Consider the following 24,782-nt stretch of genomic DNA (forward strand, 5'->3'; position numbering starts at 1 on the left):
GGAGGTTCCTTAAAAAACTACAAATAGAACTACCATACGACCCAGCAATCCCACTACTGCGCATATACCCTGAGAAAACCATAATTCATAAAGAGTCATGTACCACAATGTTCATTGCAGCTCTGTTTACAATAGCCAGGACATGGAAGCAACCTGTGTCCATTGACAGATGAATGGATAAAGAAGATGTGGCACACATATACAATGGAATATTACTCAGCCATAAAAAGAAATGAAATTGAGTTATTTGTAGTGAGGTGGATGGGCTTAGAGACTGTCATACAGAGTGAAGTAAGTCAGAAAGGGAAAAACAAATACTGTATGCTAACACATATATATGGAACCAAGAAAAAAAAATGGTTCTGAAAAACCTAGGGGCAGGACAGGAATAAAGACACAGACATAGAGAATGGACTTGAGGACCCAGGGAGGGGGAAGGGTAAGCTGGGACGAAGTGAGAGAGCGACATGGACATAGATACACTACCAAACGTAAAATAGATAGCTAGTGGGAAGCAGCAGCATAGCACAGGGAGATCAGCTCCATGCTTTGTGACCACCTAGAGGGGTGGGATAGGGAGCGTGAGAGGGAGACGACACAAGAGGGAGGAGATACGGGGATGTAAGTATACATATAGCTGATCACTTTGTTATAAAGCAGAAACTAACACACCATTGTAAAGCAATTATACTCCAATAAAGATGTTTAAAAAGTCACAAACCAATAATAAAATAATACTGAATTTTGTATTTTAAAAACAAACAAATCATAGCCGTCTCTGTTGCAATGAAATGAAATGGAAGAATCTCATTCTGTGGCCAGGAAAGCTCTGAGTGTATGAAAAGCAAGGGTTTTGTTATATTATGTTTGTGGCAGTTGGCCGACAAACTAGTACTATCTGAGATTATTCTAAGAAGTTGGTTAGTAAGTATAATTCAATTTAATTAAAAACCAAGGAATCCTATATCCATTTAGTCCACCATTTGACAAGCAGTTTTGAAGGTTTCCTTTGTGCCAGGGCAATCATAGAAGCAGTGGCTGCCTTCCCAGGGCTACCAGTCTAACAGAGGAGATGGTGAAGTGATGCAGAGGTACCGACACTGGGTTACGATGCTATGAGAGCTTATAAGGGGAAAGAAGTCTTCCCTGAGGAAGCGATGAGTCAGCTCAGCCTGACCGAAGAGGCATTAACAAGGCCAAGAAGAAAGAGAACAGCAGGTACAAAGGCCCTGAGACAGGAAGGGATTTGGTGGATTTAAGGAAGAAAAGGCTTGTCTGGCTGGGTCCCAGAGGATGAGGGAGTTATGCCAGACATGCAGAGCCTTGTAGGGTGTGTTAATGAGTCTGGTCTTTATCCTGACTTTCCAAAACGATTGAAGGTTTTGTATGGCTGAGAGGATGGTGATCAGATTTCTGTTTTGAAAAGATTGTCCTGACCTCAATCTAGAGAATGAATGGATTGGTACAAGGCTAAAGTCTATGTTGGAAGACCACAGGCTGTTAGAATTTTCCAGAAAAGGGTAACTGGCCTAAACTCGGGTGGTGTGGTAGAGGTGGAGAGAAGTGGACACAGGCAGTAGACTCAGTGATGAGCTGGGTCTGAGATGAGGGAGAGGGAGATGTCAGGCTTGATTCCTAGGTTTCTGGCGAGTATCAGGTGGATGGATGGTGATGCCATTCACTGAGCCAGGGACCATGGACTCAATCTGTGAGGGAAGATGGTGAGTACGGTTTGAATGTGCTGAGGTTTGAGATGGATTGAGTCCTGTCAGAGGAGCTGGCAAGTGAGTGGCCGGTGTGTGAGATAGAAGCTCAGGAGAGAGGTCTGGGCTGAGATGTGATTTTGTGGCTCATGTGTGTCCCAGCGATATTTGAAGACATGGGCATGGAGGTGATGCCCATTTAGAGGGTTCAGAGTGGGAAGAGGGAAGAGCCTCCAGTCTTGTCTTGAGGACCCCCCAGCTCTTAATGTCCAGTTAGAGCAGGCAGAGTCTGTAAAGGAGCCTGGGAAAGAACAGACAGAAAAGTAGGAGGAAAACCAGGTGAGCGCTGTGTTATGACAACTAAGAGAAAGCATGTTTCATGATGAAGTAAGCAACCAGCAGTGGCAAAGGCTGCTGACAGGTCAAGTCAGATGAAAACAAGAAATATGCTCCTTGGTGTTACCCACACTGAGAGCACTGACTGAAGTGGACTGAGCTGTACGAGGACTTCCCTTGTCCTGGGGAAATGAAGTACCTAAAGAGAAATGAAGAAGAGTTGGTGTTTTCATCAGTATGTTGTTGTTGTTTTTTTTTAAGAGAGCATAATGCTGTGTTTAAAAGCCTGTGGAAAGGATCCATTTGGGATCCTTGAGATGTATAAAACACAGGAGAGAGAAAGGATGATCAGGGGCATTATGTGCTTCAGAAAGGAGGAAATCTGAAACATGGAGGGAGGAATTATTTTAATGGGAGGACAGAGAATAGTAAGGGTGTGTGTGTGTGTGTGTGTGTTGTGTATGCATACATGCTCCTTCCTGATGACTTTAACTTCTCCTTGAGGTAAGAGGGAAGGTCACCTGCTCAGAGCAGAGGTTTGAGGGTGGTGGAAGTTTCACAGCCTTCATGTATGTGCGAGGGTGGATTGACCAGAGACCTCCAGGCAATGCTAAGGGCTAATTTCAGGTTGGTGATCAGGATTTCTTTCTTTCTTTCTTTCTTTTTTTAAATTAATTAATTTATTTTTGGCTGCGTTGGGTCTTCGTTGCGTCACATGGGCTTTCCCTAGTTGCAGTGAGTAGGGGCTACTCATCGTTGTGGTGCGTGGGCTTCTCATTGCGGTGGCTTCTCTTGTTGCGGAGCACGGGCTCCAGGTGCGTGGGCTTCAGTAGTTGCAGCACACGGGCTCAGTAGTTGTGGCGCGCAGGCTCAGCAGTTGTGGCTCGCAGGCTCTAGAGCGCAGGCTCAGCAGTTGTGGCGCGTGGGCTTAATTGCTCTGTGGCATGTGGGATCTTCCAGGACCAGGGATCGAACCCGTGTCCCCTGCATTGGCAGGCAGATTCTTAACCACTGCGCCACGAGGGAAGTTCCCCAAGATTTCTTAAATTCTGCTATTGCCTGACTTTTCCTGGCAGGGCTTGTGTATGGCTGTGAGCACAGAGGAAGTAGATAATTGGGTTCGTTCAGTTCTGCCAGGCAGGCGTGATGTAGAAAGACAGATAATAGGAGTTTTGGATGTTGGCGGAAGTCTGATTGAAGCAGACCATGAAACCTAAGCTGGAGGAGGGGGAGTAATGGAGAGGGTGATGGAGAAAGCAGTGCTGTCGGTGGACTGGGGTCCTGGTGAGGTGGGCTGTTTAAAACAAGCCATCTGAAAATAAAAGAGGTTCTGGATAAGAAATGTTGAAGGCAGAGGAGTTACCTGTGGTGATGACTTGATCTGAGATGTGAGGGTGGGAAGGATGGCTTAGCTAGAGTGGAGGAGGAGCAGGTACTGGGAGCTGCCCAGGCCGGGGGCACAGACCGAGATCCAGTTGCGGGGAGAGGACCCTAGAACTAAGTGCGAGGGTTCAGAGGAGCAGGGCGTGTGTGTGCCTGCGAGCGTGTGGCTCGGGGGAGGGGAGTGGGGAGGAGGGGCTGGGGACAGTGAGGCAGGAAGCTTTATTTCTTCCTTTGTTGCTCTTTGCTTTATGAAATTATTGCATCCTATCAGGGATTGACTTTGTAAAATAAATCATTCAGGTATTAAATACATCATTTTTTAGACTTTTGTTCACATCAGTTCAGAAATTTCATTTTCACGTCTTTCCCCCTATCAACTCAGAGTAATATAAGGCAATAGGTGGATGATCCACAACCTCAACCTGATATTGAACAATAGCTATAAGAGACATAATCAAAAAATTCAAAAAGGAAAACTCTAGTAATAACCCTCATGAACATTTTTCTAGTAAACTATAAGCAATAAGAGATTGTTAGTATAGAAATAAATTATTGCTGAAGCACTAAATTACAAGGTTATCGCTAGAACATAAACATTGACCTTAATTAGTGAATTTTCTTCATATTTTACAGAGTCCTTATAGTGTGGTTAAAAGCTATGGTTAAGTGGAAATTCAGTTTATGATATTTGAAATAATCTATTTCTCTATTAAATACGCAGGTTCAAAATATAATATCAGATACGTGTGGTTGTAAAGTGTTCCTGCCCAGCTTTCTCAAATGAACATTTATTTCTTAATATTTAAAGGGCAGTCAGTGGATTTTAAAATTGTCCTTGTTTGTTGTTTCATTGCCATAAAAATCCTGGCAATGACTAGAAAATTGTTTGGAGATTAAGTTGCTGTTTTGTAGAATAGAAAAAAATGTTCTGTTGTTTTTGTCATTAGTTATTTTATTCATAGGATAAAAGAAGATGTTTATTCAGTTCACTTAGAACTCATTAACTTGTCAGAGAATGTGTGTATGTGTGCGTGTGTGTGTGTAGCATGATATCAGCGAATATTCACTCTTTATTCTGCCTCCATATGAAGTGTCTAAAGTGGAATACTTTTCTTGATTTCTTTTCTCTTTTGCCCTGTGCTGTGCACTATCTCCTGCCCTCCCTCCGCTCCACCATGTGGAGGTTTGAGACACTGCTTGTCAGACATTTTGGAGCAATCCTTATACTGTCAGTGCTGCTACTGGGGATCAATAGGAAGCCAACCAGGGATCTGATGTCATTGTACATCAGAGGACTTTAATCTGGGGTCCATGGACGGCCATTGGGGGGGTGTCTCTGAACCCTTTGAAACAACCACTTGCATATGTGAAGTTTTCTTCTGGTTGTTAAAGGGGTCTGTGACCAAAGAAGGTCGATGAAACAATCCACTAGCTAATCCACTGTGGGCAGACAATGCATAAAGCAGATTCTTTACGTAGAGATGATTGAAAGTTGATGAAATAACCTTATCCCTCTGTCTCATTAAATGTCAGATTTGATATAAGAAATTCAAAAACTTTTTGTTTCTCTAGTTGGCTTAAAGTGCTTTTGAGAAAGTTACAGGTATACAATTTAATTTTCTCAGATGTAAAAATAAGCTAAATATTTGTTCATCCCAAACTGATTTAATGCTGTTCTTAATCAGTTCTTATCTAATTCCTCCATATATACAGCTGTGCAAAATAGACACCCTTTTTCTGTTTCTCAGTGATTATCTAATTAAATTCATGACAGTTGAAAAGTAATCACCATGGTTGAAAACAGTGTAGACCTATTTTGATGCCAGCAATAGTACCTCAGTGCTGTATCCATATTGCTGAATTAATTGTTTTTTGTTTGTTTCTATGTGAAGTCCTGATCAGGATAACAATAAAGTTAATTTTTATTAATCCTTACCATGTGTCATATGCTCTGATAAGAAGCTATCATGTTTCATCTCATTTAAACCTCACATTAATCCTTTAAGTGAGATACTACTGTTACCCATTTTACAGATGAAGAAATGGAGGCCCAGGAAAGTTGAGAACCTTGTTCAAGGCCATGTGGCTGGTAAGAGGCAGAGCCAGCACTCCAACCACAAAGCTGGACACTATGCACCAGCTCCTCTTGAATGGGGGGCAGTATGATATCTAAGGAGCTACAGCAGGCAAGGAGGTGGACAGCCAGGTTTAGTTCCATGAACGCCTCTCAGCCTCAGTTCATCCAGCCACAGTGTAAAAGGGGAAGACATGGCTGCCTTGGCTACCTCATGGGGATTTTATGAGAGTCAAGTTTAAAAGCTCATGAACAGGACTTCCCTGGTGGCCCAGTGGTTAAGAATCCCCTTGCCAGTGCAGGAGACACAGGTTCAAGCCCTGGTCCGGGAAGATCCCACATGCCGTGGAGCAGCTAAGCCCGCGTCACAATTACTGAGCCTGTGCTCTAGAGCCCGTGAGCCACAACTACTGAGCCCGTGTGCTGCAACTACTGAAGCCCACGCACCTAGAGCCCGTGCTCCACAACAAGAGAAGCCACCACAATGGGAAGCCCACGCACCGCAATGAAGAGTAGCCCCCGCTCGCCGCAACTAGAGAAAGCCTGCACACAGCAACGAAGACCCAACACAGCCAAAAAAAAACAAAAAGCCTATGAAGCCTGCGAAAGCGTTCTCCACTCTGCCAGTTTGGGGATTAGCCATCTAGGCCCAGTTGATTTCTCTCTGGTCCTTAGCTGGCGGGTTGGAGGGTTGGAGGTTGGAGGTTCCTTTCTTCTGGTCCTTGGGAAGTTTTCCTTTGCCAAAGTGGAGTGTGCGGTGTGGAGTGTGTAGGACGGGCCTGTGTAGGGTGAGCTGGGCTTCTTGGGACTGTAGGAGGTTATGAGGAAGAAATCTGATCTCCTTGAGTCTTTAATGTTCATTATCTGTTGACTATAATTCAGTGATGCATTTATTTCTTTGCATTTATATTTTAATTTGAGTAGGTAGGTTTCATTTTTGTATATTTAGCACTTCAGCTTTTTGTGTTAGTGGCAAAGTTATGTTAAAAGTCTGTTCCTCTGATTTAAGGTAGTTAGAACACTGAAAATGTTTAATTTTTGGTAAAGGAGCGAGAGAAGAGAAAGCATGAAAGAATTTTGAGTGAAGAACTCGTAGCTGCTGTGACCTACCTCAACCAGTTTTTGCCTCCCGAGCACACGATTATTTATATTCCTTGGGATATGGCCAAGTACACCAAAAGGTGAGCAGATGCTCATACGTCTGGTTATATTTTCCTCTTCTTGTGATGTAAAATAGCAGGAAGCTGATCTCTCTGGTAAAGTGAATGTTACTTTTTTCATTTCCTTTGTGAACCGGCTTGAGGGGCTGTTTAACTGCTGGTGTATAATTTGAGGGCTTAAATTAGTTGACCAAATTCTTTTTGCCCACCATTTTTACCATTTAGAAATTCTCTTTGAAGTATCTAGTGACCTCAGAACATCTTTACTCTGCTGCTTTTCCTTAAAGGCATTAGTTTCACTTTTTTCTATTTCATTCTTTCTCCCTGTTTAATCACTTTCTCAGACACCGCTTTCAGATTATCTCACGCATGGATGAACCAGCACTAACTCTTGACTGTTTATAGTAAATCCAAACCCCTTAGTGTAATGTTAAAGCCCCATCACCTGGTTGGTTCCAGAATGCATAACTTCTTCTTTATTCCCAGGGCTGTTCTGTTCCTGAAAAGCTAACCTTCACGTTCTGTCCCCAGTGCAGCAGCCAAGGTCCAGTTCTGGAACCTTTGTTCCTGTTGTTGTTTCCCCCTGCCCTCCGCTGGCTGCTTTCCCACCTCTCTGTCAAGATCTGATTCAAAACTCATCTCATCCAAGGAACTTGCATTCATTTACGAGGGGTCATACAAACATTAGGCTCATATTGAGGTCTCCGTTATTTTTAAATGTCACTGTATTGTTTTGCACTTGACTCGTACTTTTTTCTGAGTCATTTTATGTAGTTAGATACATGCATGTGTGCGCACACAGAAACATACACACACACACACACACACACACACACATACTTTCCCATAGTATAAGCCTGGTTGCAGGTTGGTGCCATTAGTAGTAATTTATTTTCCAGTGTTTTCTTCCCTTTCCACTGCACTGTGCATTGTGCTCTCTTCACATTTCATGAATCCATATTTAACTGACTGTACTCTTGGGGAGTGAAAGGCTTTGGGAAAAGCTCTTGCAGGGGGATGTCATGCGCCCGAGTTTAAGGCTTGCCAATAGTTGCTGTCGAGTTACAGGCCCTTCATGTCTCCTTGCGCCAAATCTTGCTAGTTATTGAGTACACATTGCATTCTAGAAATTAATTCTTACAATGTTCCTATTGAGTACAAACCAGAGATTTAAAAAATTAAATCCCTGAGTGTCATTACCGTAGACTTTACTTTAGATGTGAGAATAAATATGTATTAAGACGTGGGCTCTTCTCACTTCTCTTCATTCTTCCTCCTTGCCCTCAGCAAGCTGTGTAATGTTCTGGATCGCCTGAACGTGATTGCAGAAAGTGTGGTGAAGAAAACAGGCTTCTTTGTAAACCGCCCTGATTCATACTGTAGCATTTTGCGGCCAGATGAAAAGTATGTATGGTGTTTTAAAACCTAAAAGAAATCAAGAATTTTGCTCTTACAGATAAAAAGTATTCTAAATATGAGCAGTTTGACTCCTTGGAAGATGGATGATTTTATTCCTTTGGGGAGACAAGACACGCAGCCTATGGGACTGTGGAATGAACATTCTTGATGGCATGCAGTTTCCTCTGCGGGTATATACCCTGAGATGGAAGCCATGGAATCTGTTGCTTCTTAGAATAAACATTACATAAAATATTTCTGTAAAGTAAAATTTTCTGTAATGAATTCTATTCTTCAGTATTAAATAGGAGCAGGAAAATTTTTCTAATAAACCAGTGTATACATTAGTATTTAAACTAACATTTTAATGAAAATGTATCATTGTATTATAGTTAGTTGCTCACAAGTCTTTCCTCATTACTACTTTGTGAGCTCCTTCAGATCAAGCAAATGTGCTTTATTTATCTTTTAAGGGACCAATATTATATATTTCCAGTATTTTATTTTCAGTTAGTAAAGTTAACTATAATGGTAAACACACACACACACACACACAGAAAGCAAAAACAAAAAACAACCAACTACTAATGTGTACGTCTTTGCAGGTAATCCTTTTGTTATAGTTTGAATTTCGGGGCACCTGTGACCAGGGTCCCCAAGACCACTCCCAGGCTCAGTGGTTCACTAGGAGAACTCAAAGGACCCAGCATATTGTTGTTCTCTTGGCTGTGATTTATTACTACCAAGCAAAACAAAGCAAAAGTAGCCAAGGGAAAAGGCACATGGGATGAAGTCCAGAGGAAATCAGGGTCATGCTTCCAGAGTCCTCTCCTGGTAGAGGCACACAGCGCTAATCCCCCCAGCGACTTGTGACGGTGTGTGTGTGAAATGTCGCCAGCCAGGGGAGATGATGAAAGGCTTGGTGCCAGGGTATTTATTGGAGGTGGTCCTGTAGGCAGCCTCTGCCTGGCAGCTTCCAAAATTTCAGACTCGCAGAAGGAAAGGATGTTCAGCAAACCATGGTGTTTCTACAGATGGCTTAGGCACATTGATCCACTCTTGTCTGCTCTGGGAATGGTTGGAACTGAAGTTCCAGACTCCGGCCAAGGGCCAGCCTTGTAAGCAGGCCTTTCTGAGGATAGCAGTCAGGCCTGCTGTGTTAATTTTTTTCTTCACTGCACCTTGTTTTAAATAATTAAAATATTTTAAATAATTAAAATAGTAATATCATTATATAGTACTTACATAATAAGAACATTTCCCCAGGCATTCATTAGCACGTGGAGAAATTATGTAGGAAAGAAAATAATAAGGAAGAGTGTAAAAACAACCGAAGGACTGTAACAAAGCTCCATGAAGAAAAGCTGGAGGAGGTGGGGCCTCCTAACGTTGAGGGGAGAAGAATCAGGCTTGGAAGATTTTATTATAAAATTGCCCTGCAATTATTAGTCATGTCTGTAGAGACCAAACAGGAAATGGGCTTAAATTAAAGCACGAGAGATTTTGGTTGAACATGGGTGACAAAATGCTAAGAGTGTAGGGCTGGAGCAGGTTAAGATGCTCCTTTCCTGGTCTCCCTTTAGAGCATGGATAGCATTCCATCTCTGTGACTTGCATATTCACTTTCCTGAGAGAATGAAAGTAAACTGAATCAGCTGATTATTCAGGGGCATTCAGCCCTATTACTTTGATTCTTAATAAAGAGCTAGTACCAAATATGAATATAGATTATGTTATTAAAATTTTTTAATTAAAGCATGTATTTTTAAACACAGGTGGAATGAACTAGGAGGATGTGTGATTTCCACTGGTCGCCTGCAGGTATAGATGACATTGTATTAATAATGAATAGAATCTGTATCCACAGTGTATGATGTTTTCTGAAAGCAATCATGGAGAGAGATACTTCTTACTGAATGCAAAATTATTAACCATTTGAAAATGAGGTTTTTTTTAAATATGTTTATTTATTTATTTTTGGCTGCCTTGGGTCTTCATTGCTGAGCACTGTTTTTTTCTAGTGGCGGTGAGCAGGGGCTGTGCTTCATTGTGGTGCATGGGCTTCTCATTGCGGTGGCTTCCCTTGTTGTGGAGCACGGGCTCTAGGCGTGTGGGCTTCAGTAGTTGTGGCACGTGGGCTTCAGTAGTTGTGGCTTGCAGGCTCTAAGAGCGCAGGCTCAGTAATTGTGGTGCACGGGCTTAGTTGCTCCGCAGCATGTGAGATCTTCCTGGACCAGGGCTGGAAGCCGTGTTCCCTGCATTGGCAGGCAGATTCTTAACCACTGTGCCACCAGGGAAGTCCTGAGAATGAGGTTTAAAAGCCTTACTGCTAGTGTTTAACTCTTGCAAGGGATGTGTAGCTGAAATAATAATCGCCCACAGATTTTTTCTATATAGTATACATTTTGTTATTGGAAATAGAAACAGAAATGTGAAAAGAATAAATGAAAGAATATGAATGAAATATGAAATATGAAATGAATGAAATGTGAAAAGAATAAATGACTTTGGAAAATGAGTCAAATACAACAGTATATATATTAATTATGCTTTAAGAATGAAATGGCCTCACCCACTGAATATTTTAGTTTGTATAGTAAAGGAGATAGATCAGGGAAAAAAGCACATATTTTACTAATTGATACATGTGGAAAATGTTAGCTGTTTTTATCTTGTTAAACTAAAGAAAATAATTCAGATATAGACTAGAGGGTGCAATGATGCTGTTGCGGCAGTATTAAGTGAACAGCAAATATAACCTTTTATAATGAAAAAAATGTTCTTCATTATTTGTTCAGGAATAATACCCTGCCTACAGCTATCTTCTACTGCTTAAAGAAATCTAAAGTAGGATGGAGGTAGTTTTGGTGACTGAATAATGAATGACAGTTCAAGGTGTTTCTCTTTAGACTGGTATTCTTCGAACCAACTGTGTGGACTGTTTGGATCGCACCAACACAGCACAGTTTATGGTGGGGAAATGTGCTCTGGCTTATCAGCTGTATTCCTTGGGCTTAATTGACAAACCGAATCTACAGTTTGATACAGATGCAGTTAGGTAAGCTTTATTTTCTGCCTTTCGAATGCCTTTCATATTGACAGAAAGCAAACCTGATTAATAAGGACTTTTATGAACTTGTTTCTCCTTTCAGCTTCTTAAAAACTATGTTGTTAAAAGACATTATTCAAATTAATTTTGTAATATATATTTCTATTAAAGCCTTGTGTATTGTTACCATGGTTTTTATTTTCCTATTTGTGTTAATTATCAATAAACATTATGTACTTCAGATAAATCCAAACTGGTGGGTTTTTAAAAAAACAAATCCAGACTGCATTAGGAAAAAAAAGTAATAAGGCTTCATATATTTTGAATTAAACATATAAGACAGATAAAAGATTGATTCTTCAGTAAGGAATACTGTTTATTCGCTGTCCATTGGGTCCATGACATTGTGTGAAGTACCATTTCTTGAAAATGCAGTGATCACTGTTATAGGTCCTCTGAGATAGTCATAAAGGCTCTGTCAAAAAAAAGTGATGAGCTTACAAATGGCCAAGTCCTCAGATATCACTGCACTAAAAGGTCTTTAACAGGCACTTGAAGAAACATAAGTTTCAGACGTGTATTTCTAGGAAATAATATGGTTTATTTGTGACAAGAGCATGTCCTTTTTTCCCGAAGGCAATTCAGAGAGAACAGAAAATTCTGTCGTGGGAGGTAAATTGATTTGGCAGGCTGCAGAAAGTTAGGATTCTTTTGATAGAGTTAAAACCACCTTGGTCTGGCTTTGATGGGTTATGCTTTTGGTGCCCCTGCTTTTTTTTTTTATAGCATTTTCTTTGACTTTGTTGCTTATTAGACCATTACTGTAAAATATATTTTGCATGTGCATATATCTTCAAGATGTTGAAGAGTCTACTTGAAAAGAAAGGCCTAGAGGAATTCATACAGTAAAATACTTGTTTCGAGTCCACGGCTAAGTGAATACGTGTGTAATACTTTGGGTGAAATTCTTTAGTGTTTGTGTGTTTTGCTCAGGTTATTTGAGGAACTCTATGAAGATCATGGGGATACCCTGTCCCTTCAGTATGGTGGTTCCCAACTTGTTCATCGTGTAAAAACCTACAGAAAGATAGCGCCGTGGACCCAGCACTCAAAAGACATCATGCAGACCCTGTCTAGATATTACAGCAATGCCTTTTCAGGTAATTCTGGAGTAATATGCATTTGTAAGACTTATCCTGATGTGCATTTTTTTCTTATACTTTTTTTTTAAGCTAACTGGATAAGTAAAGTCAAAATTAAATGTTTTAAAAGTTTAAATAAAACAGTCTGTCACTTAAGAGGTACTCAGTAAATATTTGTTCAGTAAATGAATGAATAAACTTTGTTTTTTAAATAGGGCACTTTGGCCACCCACAATTAGAGCTTTTACGTACTTGAGAATATTTGATTCCTCGGCTTCTGCCTTGTTCTGAATTTCTGCTTGCAAGAAATAGATAAATTTGTTCAAGAGTGTTGAGTAATTATTTTAAATAGAGTTCATCATTTTAACAATTGTCTAAGAATGTAAATATCACTGATTCTTTGAAATGTCAGCTAGAAATGAGTTGTAACATTAACACTAAATTTTACTCTTTTCTTATTTTATGACTTGGGAATACTAAAAGAAACAGGTGGTTAAAATGGCACTTTTCCTGCCTCCATTCTGATGGGATTTCCAAAACAATATATATCACAGACCAAAGTGATTGTGAGACAGATCCCAGGCACAGAATTATAAAGGAAGTGCTCAGGCTGATTCCATGAGTCTTGGACTCTTGAACCAGATCAAAGATAAAGATGTTTACAGAACGTAGAGAAGAGATTGGTAAACAGAGTCTTCGGAGTGCACTGTTGCCATGCAGTGACCGTCACCCACCCCTACTCCTTCACCTCCAGCCTAGAGAGAACTAGGACTCTGGACAAGCTTAATGTAGTGTTCTATTGTTGGAGGGACCCCATGGAGCTGTTGGCTTTGGACTGCTGTGTAGCAAAGCTGAAGCAGAGGGATGGGCTGAGGAGAGGGCTGCCATGTTGGGAATGGCCTACCCTCCCAGAGTTGGTTAGGCCAAAGGATCCTTGAGTGTTTATAGGTGCCCAGAGGCAGGCCTCATGGGGGAGAGTGCTGGCATGGTGTTGGCCTAGGTCCTGGCCAGAGGGACCGTAGCAGCAGGAACCAGGAAGTGATCACTGGATTCCCAAGGAAGGAGTAGCAAGAAAATGCCTGATGTGCTCACACCAAGGGAACTGCAGGAGAGTCCCCAGTGTTGGGAACCTCAGAAGAGTGCCTGAAAATATCCATAAGAGTCAGCTTTCAACATTTCCTATGCCCAGAGAGAATGCAAAGGCTAAACTACTACTAACAGTTTGGTATACTATGGTTCAAGTGTATTAGTTTTCTATGCTATCTAACAAATTACTAAAAAGTTAGCAGCTTAAAACAACATGTATTCATTATCTCATGATTTCTCTGGGTCAGAATTCCAAGCACAGTTTAGCTGGGTTCTCTGCACAGGGTCTCACAAAGCTATAGTCAAGATGTCAGTCAGGCTGTGGTCTCAACTGGAGGCCTGATTCAGGAAGAATCCACTTCCCTGCTCATGTGTTTGTTGGTGGAATTCAATTCCTTGCAGTTCCACGTGGACTTGTTCCTTGTAGGACTCATAGCGACTTGCGTCTTCGTAGCTGGCATGGGGAAGATGGTCTCTAGAATGAGTCTGCTAGCAAGACAGAGTCTTGTATAACATAATGTAATCATTGGAGTGACATGCCATCACTTTGCCATATCTCGTTGCTCAGAAGTAAACCATTGGTCCCACCCACACACAAGCAAAATCTGTATCAGTTTCCTAAGGCTGTTGTAAAAAAATAATACAAACTAGATGACTTAAAACAATAGAAACTTATCTCACAGTTCGGGGGTAGAAGTTCAATATCAAGTTGTCAGCAGAGCCAAGTTCACTCTGAAACCCATAGGAGAATGCTTCTTCCTAGATTCTGATATTTTGCCAGCAGTCCTTGGTGTTCCTTGGCTTGCAACTGCAGCACTTCAATCTCTGCTTCCATTGTCACATGGCCTTCTTCCTTTGTATGTCTAGGTCTGTGTCACATTTCCCTCTTCCTGTAGGGACACCAGTCATATTGGGTTAGGGTCTACCCTAATTCAGTATAACAACATCTTTTTTTTAATCTTTTTTTTCCTGAAGGTGAGACTTTTTTTTTACATCTTTATTGGAGTATAATTGCTTAACAATGGTGTGTTAGTTTCTGCTTTATAACAAAATAATCAGTTATACATATACATATGTTCCCATATCCCCTCCCTCTTGCGTCTCCCTCCCACCCTCCCTATCCCACCCCTCCAGGCGGTCACAAAGCACCGAGCTGATCTCCTTGTGCTATGCCGCTGCTTCCCACTAGCTATCTACCTTACGTTTGGTAGTGTATATATGTCCATGCTTCTCTTTCACTTTGTCAAAGCTTACCCTTCCCCCTCCCCATATCCTCAAGTCCATTCTCTAGTAGGTCTGTGTCTTTATTCCTGTCTTACCCCTAGGTTCTTCATGACATTTTTTTCTCCTTAGATTCCATATATATGTGTTAGAATACGGTATTTGTCTTTCTCTTTCTGACTTACTTCACTCTGTATGACAGACTCTAGGTCTGTCCACCTCATTGCAAATAGCTCAATTTCGTTTCTTTTTATGGCTGAGTAATATTCCATTGTATATATGTGCCACATCTTCTTTATCCATTAATCTGATGATGGACACCTAGGCTGTTTCCATCTCCAGGCTATTGTAAATAGGGCTGCTATGAACGTTTTGGTACATGACTCTTTTTGAATTATGGTTTTCTCAGGGTATATGCCCAGTAATGGGATTGCTGGGTCATATGGTAGTTCTATTTGTAGTTTTTTCACCTTTTTTTTTTTTTTTTTTTTCTGTATGCGGGCCTCTCACTGCTGTGGCCTCTCCCGTTGCGGAGCACAGGCTCCAGATACGCAGTCTCAGCGGCCATGGCTCATGGGCCCAGCCGCTCCGCGGCATGTGGGACCCTCCCGGACCGGGGCACGAACCCGCATCCCCTGCATCGGCAGGCAGACTCTCAACCACTGCGCCACCAAGGAAGCCCTATTTGTAGTTTTTTAAGGAACCTCCATACTGTTCTCCATAGTGGCTGTACCAATTCACATTCCCACCAGCAGTGCAAGAGTGTTCCCTTTTTTCCACACCCTCTCCAGCATTTATTGTTTCTAGATTTTTTGATGATGGCCATTCTGACTGGCGTGAGATGATATCTCATTGTAGTTTCGATTTACATTTCTTTAACGATTAAAGATGTTGAGCATTCTTTCATGTGTTTGTTGGCAGTCTGTATATCTTCTTTGGAGAAATGTCTATTTAGGTCTTCTGCCCATTTTTGGATTGGGTTGTTTGTTTTTTTGTTATTGAGCTGCATGAGCTGCTTATAAATTTTGGAGATTAATCCTTTGTCAGTTGCTTCATTTGCAAATATTTTCTCCCATTCTGAGGGTTGTCTTTTGGTCCTGTTTATGATTTCCTTTGCTGTGCAAAAGCTTTTGAGTTTCATTAGGTCCCATGTGTTTATTTTTGTCTTTATTTCCATTTCTCTAGGAGGTGGGTCAAAAAGGATCTTGCTGTGATTTATGTCATAGAGTGTTCTGCCTATGTTTTCCTCTAAGAGTTTGATAGTTTCTGGTCTTACATTTAGGTCTTTAATCCATTTTGAACTTATTTTTGTGTATGGTGTTAGGGAGTGATCTACTCTCATACTTTTACATGTAGCTGTCCAGTTTTCCCAGCACCACTTATTGAAGAGGCTGTCCTTTCTCCACTGTACATTCCTGCCTCCTTTATCAAAGATAAGGTGACCATATGTGCGTGGGTTTATCTCTGGGCTTTCTATCCTGTTCCATTGATCTATATTTCTGTTTTTGTGCCAGTACCATACTGTCTTGATTACTGTAGCTTTGTAGTATAGTCTGAAGTCAGGGAGCCTGATTCCTCCAGCTCCATTTTTCGTTCTCAAGATAGCTTTGGCTATTCACGGTCTTTTGTGTTTCCATACAACTTGTGAAATTTTTTGTTCTAGTTCTGTGAAACATGCCAGTGGTAGTTTAATAGGGATTGCATTGAATCTGTTGATTGCTTTGGGTAGTATAGTCATTTTCACAATGTTGATTCTTCCAATCCAAGAACATGGTATATCTCTCCATCTATTTGTCTCATCTTTAAGTTCTTTCATCAGTGTCTTATAATTTTCTGCATACATGTCTTTTGTCTCCTTAGGAACGTTTATTTCTAGATATTTTATTATTTTTGTTGCAGTGGTAAATGGGAGTGTTTTCTTGATTTCACTTTCAGATTTTTCATTATTAGTGTATAAGAGTGCCAGAGATTTCTGTGCATTAATTTTGTATCCTGCTACTTTACCAAATTCATTGATTAGCTCTAGTAGTTTTCTGGTAGCATCTTTAGGATTCTCTATGTATAGTATCATGTCATCTGCAAACAGTGACAGCTTTACTTCTTGTTTTCTGATTTGGATTCCTTTTATTTCCTTTTCTTCTCTGATTGCTGTGGCTAAAACTTCCAAAACTATGTTGAATAAGAGTGGTGAGAGTGAGCAACCTTGTCTTGTTCCTGATCTTAGTGGAAATGGTTTCAGTTTTTCACCATTGAGGACAGTGTTCTCTGTGGGTTTGTCATATATGGCCTTTATTATGTTGAGGAAAGTTCCCTCTATGCCTACTTTCTGGAGGGTTTTTATCATAAATGGGTGTTGAATTTTGTCGAAAGCTTTCTCTGCATCTATTGAGATGATCCTATGGTTTTTCTCCTTCAATTTGTTAATATGGTGTATCACGTTGATTGATTTGCATATATTGAAGAATCCTTGCATTCCTGGAATAAACCCCACTTGATCATGGTGTATGATCCTTTTAATGTGCTGTTGGATTCTGTTTGCTAGTATTTTGTTGAGGATTTTTGCATCTACGTTCATCAGTGATATTGGCCTGTAGTTTTCTTTCTTTGTGACATCCTTGTCTGGTTTTGGTATCAAGGTGATGGTGGCCTCATAGAATGAGTTTGGGAGTGTTCCTCCCTCTGCTATATTTTGGAAGAGTTTGAGAAGCATAGCTGTTAGCTCTTCTCTAAATGTTTGATGGAATTAGCCTGTGAAGCCATCTGTTCCTGGGCTTTTGTTTGTTGGAAGATTTTTAATCACAGTTTCAATTTCAGTGCTTGTGATTGGTCTGTTCATATTTTCTATTTCTTCCTGATTCAGTCTTGGCAGGTTGTGCCTTTCTAAGAATTTGTCCATTTCTTCCAGGTTGTCCATTTTATTGGCATAGAGTTGCTTGTAGTAATCTCTCATGATCTTTTGTATTTCTGCAGTGTCAGTTGTTACTTCTCCTTTTTCATTTCTAATTCTATTGATTTGAGTCTTCTCCCTTTTTTTCTTGATGAGTCTGGCTAATGGTTTATCAATTTTGTTTATCTTCTCAAAGAACCAGCTTTTAGTTTTATTGATCTTTGCTATCGTTTCCTTCATTTCTTTTTCATTTCTTTCTGATCTGATTTTTATGATTTCTTTCCTTCTGCTAAATTTGGGGTGTTTTTGTTCTTCTTACTCTAATTGCTTTAGGTGCAAGGTTAGGTTGTTTATTCGAGATGTTTCCTGTTTCTTAAGGTGGGATTGTATTGCTATAAACTTCCCTCTTAGAACTGCTTTTGCTGCATCCCATAGGTTTTGGGTCATCATGTCTCCATTGTCATTTGTTTCTAGGTAATTTTTTATTTCCTCTTTGATTTCTTCAGTAATCACTTCGTTATTAAGTAGTGTATTGTTTAGCCTCCATATGTTTGTATTTTTTACAGATCTTTTCCTGTAATTGATATCTAGTCTCATAGCATTGTGGTCGGAAAAGATACTTGATACAATCTCAGTTTTCTTAAATTTACCAAGGCTTGATTTGTGACCCAAGATATGATCTATCCTGGAAAATATTCCATGAGCACTTGAGAAAAATGTGTATTCTGTTGTTTTTGGATGGAATGTCCTATAAATATCAATTAAGTCCATCTTGTTTAGTGTATCATTTGAAGCTTGTGTTTCCTTATTTATTTTCATTTTGGATGATCTGCCCATGGGTGAAAGTGGGGTGTTAAAGTCCCCTACTATGAGTGTGTTACTGTCGATTTCCCCTTTTATGGCTGTTAGTATTTGCCTTATGTATTGAGGTGCTCCTATGTTGGGTGCATAAGTATTTACAATTGTTATATCTTCTTCTTGGATTGATCCCTTGATCATTATGTAGTGTCCTTCTTTGTCTCTTCTAGTAGTCTTTATTTTAAAGTCTATTTTGTCTGATATGAGAATTGCTACTCCAGCTTTCTTTTGGTTTCCATTTGCATGGAATATCTTTTTCCATCCCCTTACTTTCAGTCTGTATGTGTCTCTAGGTCTGAAGTGGGTCTCTGGTAGACAGCATATATATGGGTCTTGTTTTTGTATCCATTCAGCCAATCTGTGTCTTTTGGTGGGAACATTTAGTCCATTTACTTTTAAGGTAATTATCGATATGTATGTTCCTATTCCCATTTTCTTAATTGTTTTGGGTTCGTTATTGTTCGTTATTGTATTTTCCTTCTGTTGTGTTTCTTGCCTAGAGAAGTTCCTTTAGCATTTGTTGTAAAGCTGGTTTGGTGGTGCTGAACTCTCTCAGCTTTTGCTTGTCTGTAAACGTTTTAATTTCTCCATCAAATCTGAATGAGATCCTTGATGGGTAGAGTAATCTTGGTTGCAGGTTTTTCTCCTTCATCACTTTAAATATGTCCTGCCAGTCCCTTCTGGCTTGCAGAGTTTCTGCTGAAATCAGCTGTTAACCTTATGGGGATTCCCTTGTGTGTTATTTGTTGTTTTTCCCTTGCTGCTTTTAATATGTTTTCTTTGTATTTAATTTTTGACAGTTTGATTAATATGTCTCTTGGCATATTTCTCCTTGGATTTATCCTGTATGGGACTCTCTGTGCCTCCTGGAGTTGATTAACTATTTCCTTTCCCATATTAGGGAAGTTTTCAACTATAATCTCTTCAAATATTTTCTCAGTCCCTTTCTTTTTCTCTTCTTCTTCTGGGACCCCTATAATTCGAATGTTGGTGCGTTTAATGTTGTCCCAGAGGTCTCTGAGACTGTCCTCTGTTCTTTTCATTCTTTTTTCTTTATTCTGCTCTGCAGTAGTTATTTCCACTATTTTATCTTCTACGTCACTTATCCATTCTTCTGCCTCAGTTATTCTGCTATTGATCCCGTCTAGAGTATTTTTAATTTCATTTATTGTATTTCTAATCGTTGCTTGATTCATCTTTAGTTCTAGGTCCTTGTTAACTGTTTCTTGCATTTTGTCTATTCTATTTCCAAGATCTTGGATCATCTTTACTATCATTATTCTGAATTCTTTTCAGGTAGACTGCCTATTTCCTCTTCATTTGTTAGGTCTGGTGGGTTTTTACCTTGCTCCTTCTCCTGCTGTGTGTTTTTCTGTCTTCTCATTTTGCTTATTTTACTGTGTTTGGGGTCTCCTTTTTGCAGGCTGCAGGTTCATAGTTCCCGTTGTTTTTGGTGTCTGTCCCCAGTGGCTAAGGTTGGTTCAGTGGGTTGTGTAGGCTTCCTGGTGGAGGGGACTAGTGCCTGTGTTCTGGTGGATGAGGCTGGATCTTGTCTTTCTGGTGGGCAGGTCCACGTCTGGTGGTGTGTTTTGGGGTGTCTGTGGACTTTTTATGATTTTAGGCAGCCTCTCTGCTAATGGGTGGCGTTGTGTTCCTGTCTTGCTAGTTGTTTGGCATAGGGTGTCCAGCACTGTAGCTTGCTGGTCGTTGAGTGAAGCTGGGTCCTGGTGTTGAGATGGAGATCTCTGGAAGATTTTCGCCATTTGATATTATGTGGAGCTGGGAGGTCTCTTGTGGACCAGTGTCCTGAAGTTGGCTCTTCTACCTCAGAGGCACAGCGCTGATTCCTGGCTGTAGCACCAAGAACCTTTCATCCACACGGCTCAGACTCCTCAATTTCGGATGATTTGTTGTCTATTCATATATTCCACAGATGCAGGGTCCATCAAGTTGATTGTGGAGCTTTACTCTACTGCTTCTGAGGCTGCTGGGAGAGATTTCCCTTTCTCTTCTTTGTTCTCACAGCTCTCAGGTCTCAGCTTTGGATTTGGCCCCACCTCTGCATTTAGGTCACTGGAGGGCGTCTGTTCTTCGCTCAGACAGGACAGGGTTAAAGGAGCAGCTGCTTCAGGGACCCTGGCTCACTCAGGCCGGGGGTGGGGGGAGGGAGTGGCACGGAGTGCTGGGCGAACCTGTGGCGGTAGAGGCCGGCGTGACATTGCACCAGCCCGAGGCGCGTCGTGCGCTCTCCCGGGGAAGCCATCCCTGGATGTAACATCATCTTGACTTGATTATGTCTGCAAAGACCCTATTTTCAAATAAGATTACATTAATGGGTTTTGGGGTTTAGGGCTTCAATATATTTTTTTAGGGAGACACAATTCACTACACAGCACAGATTATGACACTAAGGCATGAACAGCAGGAAGTGGGGAGCATGGGGTCACTTTGGAGTCCACCACATCAAGTAAGACCATCTCTACTTACACACTATGGAGGGGTCGGAAACTGGTTGGCAGCCTGGCGGGCGTAGGAAGGATATGCAGGACAGACCTAGAGGTTCTGGGTGGTCTGGCCCCGCCTACCTTGCCATCCTGCCTTTCACGCCATTCCCATCCCCCATCACCGCTCTCCAGACACACGGACCTTCTCACTGTTTCCTGAGTAAGTTAGGCTTCTTCTGCCACAGGCTCTTGCTCCACCCATTGGAACACATGACTGCAGTCTTTTGAGCTTTAAAGCTCACTCTCCTTTCACTTCCTCAAGGAAGGTACTCAGTTTCTGTTCTTGTAACATTCTCTACCTTTGTAGCACTTGGCACAATTGCACTTAAATTGTTAACTGTGCTATTAGTCGTGTTGTGTGTCCCCCCAGCCCCTACTGTGACACCCAAGAGCTCCGTGAGCATCTCGTTTCATATGGTGTCCCTAATGCCTTGCTCATGGCACAAGAACTATTTATGGAATGAATTAATAAATTAATCCATTCCCTGTGTCCTCTCAACTTCCCCTTTTCCCTGAATTAAAAAATTGACAGGACTGTGTATGTCAACCTAATAACATGTAGCCTATCAGTAATGCTCTTAGGCTGCTCAGATCATGTCTTTTGAATTCACTGAGAATTACGCCCATTGAACAACTCCGGGTCAGCTCAATGTATAACATAAACAACAAAGCCACTATAGACCTTGAGAGTATTTAGGTATTCCTCTGTATGCATGACTCGTGAGCTGGACTTACGAACTTTACAATCGAAGTATATTAATCCAAACAAAAACTAAGAGTTAGGAAAGTCAGATTTAGAAATTCAAGCCAGTGGCATAACTTTAAATTCTAGATTTCTAAAGCAAAAATGTTAAAGTATTCCCATCATCCTTTGTTATACCTACTGCTGTGGTTCTCAATGAAGATATTAATATTTATTGATGTATTCCTATTGGCTATACCATGTATTGCAAATAATTATTATAAAAATAACACATGGTTTCACTTGTTTTTATAAATTAGGATGGTTTTAAGATGATCTCTCTAAAGGCATCTCACTGGCTATGCTTCATTGTTTTACTAGTTTCCTAGGGCTTCTGTAACAAAGTACAGCCACAAGCTGGGTGGCTTAAAACAACAGAAATTTATTGTTTCACAGTTCTGGAGGCTTGGAGTCAGAAATCAAGATGTCAGCAGGGCTGTGCTCCCTCTGAAGTCTTCAGGGGAAGACTTGCTTCCTTACTTGCTTCTTAGCTTCTGGTGGTTTGCTGCTGATCCTTGGCTTGCAGCACTTTAATTTCTATCTCTGGTGTCACATGACATTCTCCCCTCTGTTGTGTCTTTGTGGCATTCTCCTACCTGAGTGTGTGTGTATGTCTCTTCTTATAAGGACACCAGTCATACTGGATTACGGGCCCACCCCACTCCAGTGTGACTGTATCTTAATAGGATTATATCTGCAAAGATTTGATTTCCAAATAGGGTCATATTCACAGCTACTGGCACTTAAGACCTCAACATATCTTTTGGGGGGGACACAATTCAACTTGTAACAGTTGTGTAAGTTATGTGCCAACAAATACATATACCTCTCGGTGTGTGTTACCGTGAAAAAGGTTTAAAGCTGCCCTGATGGAAAGGGTCGTCCACTCTTCTGCCCTCTCCTGTCATGGTTGTCCCTGAATTGGGAGTCATTATTGACACTTAAGGATCAAGTAATGTGGTTTTATTTTAAATAAATTTATTTGTTTTATTTATTTATTTTTGGCTGCACATGGTCTTCGTTGCTGCGCGCGGGCTTTCTCTAGTTGCGGCGAGCGGGGGCTACTCTTCGTTGTGGTGCTTGGGCTTCTCATTGCGGTGGCTTCTCTTGTTGCGGAGCATGGGCTCTAGGCATGTGGGCTTCAGTAGTTGTGGCTCGCGGGCTCTAGAGCGCAGGCTCAGTAGTTGTGGCACACGGGCTTAGTTGCTCCACGGCACGTGGGATCTTCCCGGACCAGGGCTCGAGCCCATGTCCCCTGCATTGGCAGGCAGATTCCTAACCACTGTACCACCAGGGAAGCCCAAGTAATGTGTTTTTCAGTAAGATTAGAGCACAAAGAATGAATGTGTAGCTGTGCATGATTAAAAAAGAAAGGAGAACCATTAAAAGACAGAAGAAGGTCGTGAATAAGTAACATGCACCTGATGGAAAGGTAAAGCAAAATTATGCACAACTGAAAGAGGAACTATTATGAAAGGAATTATTTTATGAATAATGTGGCTAAAACAGATATCTTTATTTTGAGAAGCATGGTGTCATTGGGGTGTACAACTTTTAAGTTACAATGGATATTATATAATGGTAATATAGTAATAGAACCATTTTCTTTAAAGCACTCAAGATAACTTTGTAGAAGTTAACCTCCTCATGTTATGCTTCTTGGGTAGGCGGGAAGGTACTTGAAATTAGGTTGTTAGGAATTTTATCCTTGGTTCATACAGACAGATTGATGCTATGTGGGTCACTCACCTGACTCCCTTTCACGCTCATTTTAATAAAACCCGTTCTTGAGGCTTCACATATTACCATCTTCTGGGGTTTGTCTCTAAGAAATGTCCGTTGGTTTCTAATATAACTGGCTACATAAGCAGTTATGGGACGCCAACAAGGATAGAATAGGTACCTAGATACTCCCTTTGGATATTAGGAAGAACTTTGTCATTATAATTCACTGAAGGACCCTGTCAAGCTCTTTCTAATTTTTTTTTTTTACATTTATATTTGGGTAAGCCTGACTTTTTTTTCCCCTGAAGCTTGTTGAACTGAAATCCTATTATAAGAAAAAAATAAAAAGATAAGATACCTGCAACGGTTAATAATAGACCAGCTGTATATATATACACACACACATATATATACATACATACATGCACACAGGTGTAATTTAAATGTGTGAATGTGTGTGCATGGAGGGGAGCCATATTCTCCTCAAATAGAGATTAAAAAAAAAAAAAAAAAGCTCGTGGGGTAAAGACTTCAAAGCTCACCATGCATGGAATGCAGTGATTACAGAAAACAGTGTCGAGATGGCATTGCCAGCATTATGGTAGTGCCGTGAGGTAATGGAGCGGTGTCTTCTCCTTTCTGCCCACCCATGAGAGAGGGACATGCAAAGGAGCATCTGAACACATTTTTGTTTATCAAGAACACTGAGCTAGCCTTCCAAGGTCATCCTTCTAACAGCAGGTTTAGAGTGAGTAAGCTATATTTGGCTATAGCAGAAAGAAGACATTTGGAAAATGTTATGTTTTAATAACATTTGAAACCACATTAATAAAACTCTGGCTAAAACCCAACTGTCCACCTGTTCTGCAACCAAAGCAGTTAAACGTGGCAAGAGAAAAAGCTGGAGTTATGACCCTCAGTTTAAACTGACTGCAGTTCTCTGAAGGATACTCAAAACAGCCTGACAGTCCTGCTGAATTTCCCTAATACGTTCATTCTTTCACTCTCCAAAGTGACCATTCATACCTTGTCCTCTCTCTCCCTAAACCACTCTCAGCTGGTATCTTTGCTTCATTCTTTGCTGAGAAAATAAGTCATTGGGGGGGAACTCCTTCTTAGCGCCAAATGCAGAGCGTGTCCTTACCTGCACCCGCTGTTTCTACCTTACGTCGCACAGCTCTCTGCCATATGTGTCCGTTGCTCCCCTCTGCTGCCGCATTTCCATTAGCATAAAAGCACACCTTATGTTCTTCGTCTGATCTTCCCTCCTGCCCTTAATTCCCCACCCACCACTAGCTAACGTCCTAGTTCTCTGCTCTCCGAAAGCAAAACCTCTTGAAAGAGTTATCTGCACACCTGTTTCCTCTCGCCTATCCTGTTCTCTCCACCTGCCTCACTGGGCCTCTGCCCTGTCATGCCACCGAACCAGTGCTTGTCAAAATCACCAACAATCCCCCGTTGCACAAATCCAGTGATTCCTTTCCTGTCTTCATCTGACTCGGGCTTTCGGCAGC

At 41.1% G+C, this 24,782-nt stretch overlaps 1 protein-coding gene across 1 annotated transcript in view; it reads left to right on the forward strand.

Annotated features, from left to right (window-relative positions):
- The window catches only part of FIG4 (FIG4 phosphoinositide 5-phosphatase), a 138,106-nt gene that overhangs the window by 52,729 nt on the left and 60,595 nt on the right, over positions 1-24,782 (forward strand). Inside the window, exons 11-15 of the mRNA XM_081251195.1 lie at positions 6,544-6,677; positions 7,944-8,060; positions 9,830-9,875; positions 10,964-11,112; positions 12,097-12,263. Of these exons, the coding sequence (XP_081107321.1) occupies positions 6,544-6,677; positions 7,944-8,060; positions 9,830-9,875; positions 10,964-11,112; positions 12,097-12,263 (613 nt within the window). The remainder of the gene's footprint in view (positions 1-6,543; positions 6,678-7,943; positions 8,061-9,829; positions 9,876-10,963; positions 11,113-12,096; positions 12,264-24,782) is intronic.

The sequence above is a fragment of the Mesoplodon bidens genome (assembly GCF_964165515.1).
Source record: "Mesoplodon bidens genome assembly, chromosome: 12".
Classification (NCBI taxonomy): Eukaryota; Metazoa; Chordata; class Mammalia; order Artiodactyla; family Ziphiidae; genus Mesoplodon; species Mesoplodon bidens.